Source organism: Cyphellophora europaea (assembly GCF_000365145.1).
Source record: "Cyphellophora europaea CBS 101466 unplaced genomic scaffold supercont1.4, whole genome shotgun sequence".
Lineage (NCBI taxonomy): Eukaryota > Fungi > Ascomycota > Eurotiomycetes > Chaetothyriales > Cyphellophoraceae > Cyphellophora > Cyphellophora europaea.
In genome coordinates this window covers 555,112-566,320 of record NW_008481810.1, presented here as the reverse complement: position 1 = coordinate 566,320, position 11,209 = coordinate 555,112, and the positions used below count along the sequence as shown (strand labels likewise).

At 52.9% G+C, this 11,209-nt stretch overlaps 1 protein-coding gene across 1 annotated transcript; it reads right to left on the bottom strand.

Annotated features, from left to right (window-relative positions):
• Positions 1-5,884: 5,884 nt before the first annotated feature.
• HMPREF1541_04448 (uncharacterized protein) lies at positions 5,885-7,657 on the bottom strand (the record flags this gene model as incomplete). The annotated part of the gene is made up of 1 exon (XM_008718793.1): positions 5,885-7,657. The coding sequence occupies one exon, from the start codon at positions 7,655-7,657 to the stop codon at positions 5,885-5,887; it is 1,773 nt and encodes a 590-aa protein (XP_008717015.1).
• Between the last annotated feature and the right edge of the window lie 3,552 nt (positions 7,658-11,209).

Here is an 11,209-nt window from a genome sequence, read left to right as displayed (position 1 = left end):
CTTTCACTTCGCCATTGATCAGGAGGTAATTATTTTGCCGCCCTCAATGGTAGATGGCAAGCGAGATTAATATATGCTCCCGTAGAGCCAGGGAGTGTCTTGATGGCGCAGTGTTAGCATGAAAAAAGCAAGGGACGCGGTCATTTCTCGTTTCCTTGTGTAGGCACCACTAGGCTGAGGGATGACCATTTACAGTGTCGTGCACGTTGCAGGGTATAATGAGATACCGCTTCGTAGCCGGAACAACCAGACGTAGCGCATACTCTCACGAATGGTGTGACACAGTCGACGAACACGAGCGAAGCGTTGTAGGAGTGGCACACGGCCCAGAAACGCGAGCCAACTGAGCGAGTGGTCGTCGGGCTGCTGACGTTGGGCCGGTGTGGCCATGTAAGCTCGCCCTAACTACCATGATATATGCGAGCTGCCACTTTGTTGCCTACCGATGGAGACAAGCACTTTGCACTGCTCGGCAACCGTTGGGTGGGCGCTTCCAGCAGCTCTCCTTTCCAAGGTTGGTTTCGCGTCTGCATCTCCGTCTGACGAGTTGAGGCCAGCGTGTTGCCGCTGTTCCGGACGTCGCAATCGGTCGTGACTCGAGCGATGCGTGGCAAGGAGTGTTGGTGGCCTTGGCGCGCACGAAGGGCGTCGTGGTCTCATGGTACCTGCCGTGCCGCATCACGGCTGGTACGAGAGGTGCGGTCCATCCAAAACGGGAATGCTCTGCCAGATTTTCATTTCTGCCACCATTGCTATCTTGGGTGAGAAGCGTCTAAGCTGCATTGGGCGAACGTTTCCGGTTGGGCTTTGACCTTTGGGCGGGGACTGGTAGGGTGGTATCAAGGCGCTGACAGTGCCCGAGGTGGGAAGCGGATTGCGAGCTCTGCGCCCTCCTGAGGCACCGCGTTCGCCTTGTGGCTCACATCCCTACACATGTGAGCCTCTTCATTGGGCTGACACAACGCGTTTCCCACGAGAGTGCGAGCTACTGCAGTGCGAACTGCGCAGGGCCGACGCCTTGCGCCTTGTTTTGGTCAGTCAGTCACCACCTCCGACCTTCAAAAGAAACACTAGTGTTGGTACAAGACAGCCTGACGCATTGGAGTAAGGTGTAAAAGCGCCTTTGCAGCCCGGAAAACCTTGCAAAGGGCGGCGTGGTTGCATAGATTTACTGGAGAAGAGGCAACACAGTAAAAAGATCCATGCCCATCAAAGCGACAGAGACAGCTGAAGACATCGGTCAGTACCTGAAACTCGGGCAACGCCATTTGCCACACTCCGTGGCCAATGCCCGCACACCATGGTAAGCGCCATGATCATGCAGGAGGTTGAAATGTGCTAGGAGTGTGATAGGCATATCACGGCGGCTAAACAGCAACCAGGCCGGTGCGGCAACAACGTTTCTCCGCCAAGCACCCGCTGGACACGCCCCTCGATCCCATCATGATGGATCCTACTCATCCTTGGGACTGGCAGAAATTTTACGCAAATTTGCAGCGCTGGGCGGGAAACACCTGCTGAGAATACCGTAAACCCGACACGCCGCTCTCCAGCCTCTGTTGCAGGCCCACAAGTACCTGATCACGTACACGGCCGGTCCCACTACAAACTGTAGGTGCGGTAGGGCTGCATAGGGTGACCCTCCGAGTTGCACTTGTCTGCTGGACCACGGTCATGCAGCCTGCAGCCAGCAGCCAGCAGCATGCATCTTTCGACCTCAAACTTCCTCGTTCTCCGTTCAGAGAGGTTGCTGAAGTCGACGCCAAGTTCAACGTCCGACGCTGACTGGTTATGTGGCCATCATTACCCGTGTAAAATTGAACCATGACATGGGAAAGACGAGTCGTGGTTGGTCATATGCGCGGGGGAGTTCCCGTACCGTATCGTACCAGTACCCCATGTGTACGGAGTACTCATTTTAAATGTCCATCAGACCCCCCCGGGGCCCATGTTACCGCGTGGAGCCTGCACTGGACCCGCCAAACTCCCGCTTGAAAGTCTGGGTCAATCGCAGGCGGCGCGCCAGCGCTTGTGGCCGAATCGCGGAGAATTTAGCCAAGGCCTCGCTCAACGTCAACCCTATCACTACCCCTACACTGTCGGTTGCATCGCATATTAGTAGCACTTACAGGGATACGACTAGGGTTGATTATACATCTCCCACGCGGGTTTTGGCACCTCAGTGAGAAACAGGTACCTACCAAATAAACCACTCTACGCACTTGATATCGAAGGCGTCGAGCAACTCTGTGTGTTGACTTATAGGACAGGGCAGATTTGTGACAACCGCAGTCTGATGCCCAGGGCAGATCTGGCCAGCGTGAGAATTATCCTGGCTTTTTTCTATCGTTGTCGTCGTGTCTCGTTCCGGTACCCTCGCGGAATGCAAGGCCGGTCAAGTGCCGTGGCCCTCCCTGATATCTAGGCATAATCCCTGCAACCGCCGATATACGAGATCGGCTTGTCGCAAACTCTAGACGCCGCGCCGTTGCAAGCAACCGCACGAATTTGGACACTCTCCCACCCAGCTTCCTGGGCTAGGCGTTCTTTCGGCCGTCGAGCGATAGTACCACTAGGAGCGAGTCGAGACTTGGCCCCCCAGTGCGGTGTCTCTGTTGTTTGCACCGGTGAACGAGAGTGTCAGAGCTCGCTCGCCACCGATGAGTGAGTGCGCCTAGCTAGTGTGCCTCTCCTCAGAAACGAGATGAGCCATGGTCCGCCGCAGCATCGACATTTCCTCAGGGGAATGAGCGCTCGCGCCGCTGATGCTCTGCGAGACTGTCCCGGTGGCTGCACATGTCTCGGATGGGTGACATACTGTCGTAGGAGTTGACTGAGCCATCTCCGATGATTGAGGGCTCGTAGGCCTCGTCAGCGCCCAATGCGAAACCTCGCAAGAACCCAAGCCTCGAGTATCACGCTCCTTTGTCAAAGTCGTGTAGTCCTGGCATCAGTAGTATAAGCGTATTACCTGTCAGCCGCTCAATCGCGGAGATCACACTATAGAAAGCGAGAGAAGTATTTGACAGTTTGAATGCAAATTTTATTCAATTGGTGGGTATCGTAAGCAAACCCTTGCGGGTAGTCAGTTCATTACGGCGAATCTGTCTAGAAAAGCTACAAGCCAGGCCGGACGGGCATTGCAGTCGGTAGTGACCAAGAAGCTCTCCTTGTCGGTTGACGTACTTGAGACCGAGCCTGCGGTGACAAGGTCATTCATTGCAAATCGAAAAGTCGTGGCAGGGCCAAATAAAGATGGGCTAAAGCTTGATCCAGCCCCGGTGTCCAGTTATTCGTTGATGCCTAGCAAGCATGTTCATGGTTTTGAAGCCTCTGCCACAGCCAGGAGTGTTACACACAAAGGGCGTGTTGGAGTTGAGATGGCAACCGCAGGTGACGGAATCGTCTTCAGCAGATCGATGAAGCACCTCTCCACACTTTGTGCAGTCGATCGGGTCTCCTTTGTGATAGCGTCGGTAATGGAGCTTGAGATTGGTTTTTCGTGCACAGCCGTTATGGTGTTCGCAGTAGGCACACCGATGTGCTTCGGGAAATGCTACCTCTTCGATGTGGCGGAAGGCGTAAAAGGGGGTTGAGTATATTTTGTTGCAGATGCAGCACTGATGGCCCGCTGGCACTTTGCGAACAAGCTCTAAGCCTGGATGAGCAGCTGCAAGATAATGAAACGATAGTTCAGCGCCTACCGGGCACCCATTCATCTTCCAGCCTGGCGAAATGGGCGATAGTCGCCTGCACGCTTTCAGACATGTTTTGAGCAGTGTTGGTGCCCAAGGCTTGTAGGACCGTATGCACAGAATCGTAGATCTTGTGTGAGTGAATATTGAGATGGTTTGCACTGCCTCAAAAAGTAGGGGGATGCTGTTCTGTAAATACTCGGGTACACAAAATAGAATGCAACAAAGGCCAACAGTGACACTCCGGAAGATGCCCATGATTAAGACGAGCTAAAGTCGTAGGAGCGACTAGGCCAGATCCCGGGGGGAGATGGGAAGCCACGGTTGAGTAGGAGCAATATTGGTGAGATTGTGACCCGTGATGGTCATCGAATCCTCGGACACGTAGAGCGATTAGACCTAGTTGGCGGATGACTTCGACACCTACTCGCCCCTAGCGCACCTCGAAAGCGGACGGGAGCCAGAAGACAGAGCATGTGCTGGTGTTGTCTCAAGCCCAAGATTCGTGCCGCAAGGTTCCTGTAGAGCTGCTGGGCAAGGATAGGGTGCGCCGGGATGTGAGCAGAGCCGCGTATGGGTGGTCAAATGACACAAGCAGTAAACCGTATACCATACGACAAGCATACAGCGCTTCCTTGCCCCAAGAGTCCGAGTCGGCATTGGCTGCCCTGCTCTTGCTAAGCATGTGGAGTCGCCCCTACGGCGAAAGTAGTTTCCTTGGCCATTGAGGCGGGGTTTCGACGCTGACGACACGAGAGCCGGTGGGCAGAGACGGTGTCAGGGGCAGCAACTCGCGGCGTGCTCGGACCTGTCCGGTGACGGGTATCATTGCAACAAGATGTGCTGCTTCGGTAAGGCCGGAATGGCGGACCAAGAGTCGGCCGTGGATTGTGTCCGCGCTCGGCAAAACATGCCTCTCAAGAGTGACAAGTTGGGACTTCTCCCAAACTTGGGGGTCAGAGTAGGAAGGACAGGATCCTTGGGGCAGCGCACACTACTCATATAGTTGCGTCCTTGTTTGGGTCCTGGAGCTCAATGGTGAACGAGATAGCTTGATTTGACGCTACGGTGAGCACTTTGGTAGGCCTTTGGGTCTATTCCAAAGGTCGAGCCAGAGATCGCGCCTTTCAGTAGTTATCTCCTCTTTTAGCCGCTGTCAAGAAGCGCTAATCAGGGATTTTTGGTGCTGTAGCTCTTGGACCATTCCCCTTGCGCATGAACACCATGATGCTTATCAGCCATGCAAAAGTCCTCGACTCTCCTGGTTGTTTATTGGGTCTTATTAGTGCCCACTATGTGGCGATGCTCAGCGCCACAAGAATTCGACCAACCACAACACAACGGTTCGCCAGAGCATGATGCGCCCAAGATCGAGCATGGCTCCAGCTTCGCTCTTGAGCGTCGATCGGGCCCTTGGAGCAGCGCTGGGCGCGTGCTCTAACTGTGCACCAGTACTGCCATCAACTGCTGACTCTCGGGCTGCTTCGTTGAGCGCGTCACTCGCAGGACGGCAGTCCGCTGTGTTGGATTGCAGTGGCTTGATTAAGATCTGTAGAGTACTGCTGCTATATCTGATGAAAAGTGCGATGTGAGGCTCGTGGGCTGGTTGAGAGGAAAGGACGTGCATTCAAGCTCGGGGCTACCGAGGCAAACCGGGAGCAGCCCCATCGCAAAGGTTGTGGAGATCCACATACAAAACTGCTTGGAGCACTGCGCGATCAGGGATGTGCTCATGCAAACTAACACGTAGCCGACACGTACCAGCGGAGTTAATCCAACGGCAACAGGCCGATCGCGAACATGAGATTGGATTTGAGTCTTATGCGGTCGAGCGAATACTGAACAAGTTCCTTGACCTAAGGCACGAATGATTGGATGATTCGGAGCCGGCGACCGTCAGCCTTAGGGAAAGCTGTTCGACGCGAGCAGCGCCACAAGTAGAAGCGCACGTCGGGTTGCACAAGGAGGTCGATCCGATGACACGCTCCGCAGTGGAAACGGTTGCGTCGTCGGAAACAGCGCCTCTGCACAAAGTTGTTGCAGAAGCTACACAGCCCATGCAGTGTGTTGATCAGGGTCATGTTCTCAGCCGGAAGCCTGGGTCAGACTTGGCCAAAATTTATCTACAAGAAAGTCCCAAGATATCCCAGAGCACGATCAGTCGCCATTCCTTTTGACGCCAGCATGACTTAGATAATTGTGATGGAGTCCAATTCCGTAAAATGCATACCATCAAATGTGCGTTCGAGCAGGGCGGAGCCTCCTGTGGCCATTTGAGCTTCACCTGCACTCATGCCAACGACCCCTATTCTTTCGTACATGTTCTCTTTTCCACATCTTGCCCGCTTTAATAGCAAGCCTGCAACAGCCGCAATGCTCAATCCCGCACGACTCCGCCAATCCGTACATACCGGTAGAAAGAAGAATTCGTCTGCTTCAGTCGAAGACAAGGATATATCGAGGAAGACCATTGGCTCAATTTGTCGTGCCGTTCGCGTACTACCACTGTCATTTGTTTCTGATGCCTTGCCAGGAAAAGTCATGATGTAACTCCCATCCTCTTCCGATCTTTCACCAGCATCGTTGTGCGAGATCTGGAGCTTTGCGCTGATCAGTATTCCTTTGATGTCCATCCTTGCAGAGGTAATCGCGCTGGTGCCGCTGCCACGTTCTCGCTCGATGTTGGTCTCGAGAATAGTGATCAGCACTCTACCACATGGAGCAGGCCAATCCCAGGTAATCTTGGCATCGATGGAAGCCCACGACCACGAAGGCGCTCGGTAATCCGGGGAGCCGAGACTTGGAGCCCTTTTGGACGGGCTGCCGCCTGCTTGCTCTCGGACGGGCACGTACCACAGCAGACTCTGTGGTAGCTGCACATTGTCCCAGAGCCCAGCCAGATAGCGCTCCCCAGTGGTCTCGCAAACCTTCTTGGCCAGGCCTGCAATGGCGACAAGTTTGTCGGATTGAAATGTCAGGCCACATTCCATATAGCGCTCGACGGTTCTGCTCCAGAATTCGTAGGCCTCTTGACAAGGGATGACGTGCGGCGTGGGCTTTGATGGACGTAGCCAACCGGAAAACCAGGCTGAAACTGCGGCTAGGATCGACGTCTTGATGACACCAGGCGTTCGGCTCTCGGGATTGAACATCTGTACACCTGCTCTCCAATCCCGGGTCCTCTCATTCGAAAACTGGGTTGGAATGCCCAATGGATAAGCCTCACAGGCTTTGTGCTGTCGACACTCCCAAAACATCTGCTCTTTCCCAAAGTGGATGGTCCGCGGACTTAGCAGGCGCTCCTGTAAGACCCAAGCCCTTGTATGCAGGGTCGAATCAAGCAAGCTGTTACACCAGAAATCATCATACCCAATGACATGACTGTTCTTGTGAGACGCCTTCTTCGGATCATCGACCAAGTAGGGTTCCACGATCTCCACAGGTCTGTTTCTGAAGCAACCCACCTCCTGATCAGCGTTGGTGGCTGCGATGTTGCAATAAGAACCAGCGTAAATGTCCCCTACGTTGTTGGCCTGGTGTTGCCAATCATCTTTTGAGTCTTGCATAATGCATAAGGCATCGATCCAGATGAAATTCACGTCCATCCAGCGGGCGATCGCGACAGCATCCTGAAACTTCTTTGGGAGATCGGCGATGGCAAATCCAGAGGTCAGTCGATGTTGATTGTCTGTCGTAAGCTTCACGAGCTGAGGCGCAGGCCCGTGATTCCAACAATGGCTCATGGTAACGTATCGGGGCCGAATGGCGCCGTGCTCGAACAGTTGCAGTCTGACTTGGGTACCCATCTCAGGACCAACATTTAAAAGTCGTATAGGGTAGTCGGAGGTTGTGCCCCAGTCTTCATTGCAGATGTCGTGGACTTTGGTGCAATCGGACAGCCAGTCTTGTACTTGAAGTCTGCACGGACCAGTGAACGTATTCTTAGTTAAGGATAAGTGCATGCCAGTGCTTGGGATCTCTGGACACTCGCGTCAGCTGCGACTCCGGACTCAGCTTTCAGTTACGAACCTTGTTCCGGAATGATTTTGAAAGTTCCGTAGCACTCAATCACTTGAGCGGGGACCATTGGAGAGCTTCTCTGAGGCATCTCGATAGTGAAGTCCATCGAGTAGTGGTCATCGTCGTCAGCTCGAAGCTCGTAGAACGTCCGGAAAGAGGCGGCATATTGGCGAAGTTCCACCGGACAAGCCTCAAGGATAGTATAGCAGATATAACAACCCGACTCCACTGCCGCGGAAAACGAATCATCGTCAGTGTGGTGAGCGCCTCTCCAAGCGTCGCCTCCTGCCGGATCTCGGAAAAGCTCCGGCGCGGGCCCAATCCACGTCCCAGGGGCCGATATCCTTTGACTGAACACTGCTGCTTTGCATGCTTCGCATAGCATGTTACCACGTCGGCGGGGTGTTGTTACATTATCTTGACCTGTCATTGTTGCAAGTTAGAAGGTATGCCTTGATCGAAGACCAGATGAGGCTGCAGCACGTCTTTATACACATACCGCTGTCGCGACTTTGGCACGAAGGCACTCGACACTCGACGCTAGGCGCAGTCGTGGATTTATTAAACTAGCATATGATCCCAACGATGACCGGCAGCATTGCTCATTGATGAAGAGATGAACAGAAGGATGGTCAACACCTCCGTAAGCCGTTTGACCAATTTCTAGGCCAAGCGATGGACCTGATGGTGATTGGCAGGAACTTTGGCCTTGGACCAAAGGTCCGGTTCTTTGGTGTATCTAATAGTGTATGGTGGACCCGTGCCACCTAATCAGCAATTGTGGCTGAGTGCTCCTAGCGCTGTCCCGCGGCTGGGAATCCTCCTTTCCTGTTTGTTAAAGCAGACCACTGAACCTCAGTAATGCGCACTCTCCGCATAGATCATCCTGTTAATTGTGCCGACTCTCTACCGAAAAGAGAGCCTACAAAATCTCTACTGTAGCAGCCCTGGCACCTTCACAAGCGAAGAAACCCCAGAAGCGCATTCTGTTTCGCGCTTGCCTCAGCCTCCGCGCGAACCATGCAAGGGAGGGCTACCTAGAGGCATTTCCAAGGTTCTCGTGCGCCTCTACCTTTCGCCATCTCCTGTATTCTCTCCCAGATGCCTAGACCTCGAAACTGCGAAGCTCAGCCTCCTTGCATGCTCTGCGTTAGGCGCCGGAAGAAAGGAAACGCAGCGTTTCGAGTTACTAATGGGGCCTTCGAATGGTCTGATTCCCGCACCGGGAAGTCCATGCTTTTGCCGGTCTCACAGCGAGATTGATATTTGTACGACCTGTTCGACGTGTGTTGCAGTGCTCTGAGGAGCGGAGCTTCGAAATGGACATCATACCACCCCGTCAGTCTATAGACTATTGAAATTACTCTCGGAGCATTTGCTCTGCCTTAACTTCGGGTACGACCTTCTTGCTATGACCTCTTCAATCATTACAGGTACTTAGGACTCGGGAGTAGGTCTCGCGACCAAACATGCTGCGTTGGTCACGCATGAACTGCTTTGCTCCATCCGACTAACATCTTGTTTCCATCGTAGTTGGTTATACCCATTGTTCTACTATGAAGCTTACTTCGATCTAATACACGTTGGCTGAAGCATTCAATCAGTCTATAGCTGGTGTGAGGAGAGCTTCAACACTGTCAATGTAACAGGGCTGGACTTAACACCGCTTGGAAAGATACTGAGCCCCTGTACAGTCGGAATCTACGCTCAAAGGTGTCTCATGGTAATTGTCACGCAAAAGATGATAGAGTGTGTAGTCCTGTGCTTGGAGCACAGGGCGACATTTCATGCCTAGCTGTCAAGGCTGTCATGGGTGTTTCCCCTACAGCTCCTAATATGAAGTTCGAATGTGAGAAGCTTGACATCGAACACGGGAGCAGTATTCTGACGATCGCGACCAAAGATAAACATGTTCAAGCTACTTCATCCAACTAGGACCATTGCTGATCGCTCAGTCGGACATGTAGATGGCAAATGACTTTTGGATACTCTCGCACTTACTTTGATCCTCGAGATCGTCGTCATTTCCAGGTCCATTGTCGTCTGTTTGCTATTAGGATACGAGCTGCCAATGTGAACTCGAACAGCCACTAGTCAACACTGGTAGTCCTCGAAAGTCGAATGTGCCTTGCACCGAGTCTCGTTATTGCACGGACACGATTCGACTTCATCATCATGATGACACAGTATCAGCTAACGTGTTCTAGCCTGTGGAGAGGTGTAGAGCGCACTCATTCATTGCCAGCTAACGGTGACAATTCGTTTCAACCAATAGTAAGTACTTGTAGCCAATCGCCTGTGCATGACCTTTGTCCCTCACTCGACAGCTTCGATTGGCAAGAGACTTACCGGCGGTTGCGGCGGCTTCTGATGGATCCCACCAGAAGGGCAATTGGCGAATGGCCAAGTGGGTGTAGGCCTCGAGTGATTACGGCACACGTCCCAATAAGGACCTCCGATCCGGTATCTTGGGCGTTTCAGGGGTCTGCAGGGTGTCACAGAGCTTCAATACCACTCTTGCAGCGGCTGTAGGCTTGCCGAGAACGATACTTCTATACAATCAGAATAGGCAAAAGCCAAGAAGCAGCAGTATGTTGGTGAAGTAAGTAAACATCACTTTGATAGTACCTTGAGCTTGGCCAGACTCGAACTATTAGGCAGCACCAGGGGAAAAGCGAGTGTAGCTAGCTTCAAATGCTCCGCGCGAGCAAGTCACTACACTGCCTGCCTGCCTGGCCCCCTTGGCGCAGTAGACATCTCAGCAGCACCCAGGCAACCAACCGTTTGACTTGATAAATATCACAAAGCCAGAAATCTCCCCAACAACTGGCATCGAAAAAGACGGGCTGACTCTAGGCTTGAATTGATTTTCGGCGCACTCTACCACAGGATGACTGTCCTTTGCTTCAGTTGTATATCCCGTGGACGGAGGTTGGGGCTTAGTTAGGATAACTTGGTAGAGATCCTGGCGCTGGGTTGCTAGTCGATGGCTTCGGTCAAGTCTAGTGGAAATAACACCCTCAACGCTACTAATCAGACGTTCGTGGGGTTGTGGATCTGGGGGTGATGTTGTGTGGGCTTTCTGTGGGCGTGTAGGCTCTGGGGGAGTGGGTTCTGAGGGTAAAAGACAAATTGTCTTTTTGGTTTTCGTGCGGTCTTCGACCCCTGCGTAGACATCCAATGTAGGGGTCTTGCTATGTGATTTTTCTTGATGAAATGCGCGTACTTATACTGCTTTGTGCGCCCGCATTCCTTGGCCACAACAAACGTAGGTCCGTATTCTATATTCCTATTCTTGAGTCTTGACAATGCCAACTTTCCGCACTTCTCGCCAGTTAGCAGTGGAATATCGCTATGTTGTTCGAGCCACAGCCTGTGGTAGACCTTATTACTTTTATGTTGCTTCGATTTGCATCAGAACCTGATGGCGAGCGCTGGCACTATTGCCTTACAAGGCAACCAGTCTCCAACTGCCTCATCGACGCGGCGCCGCT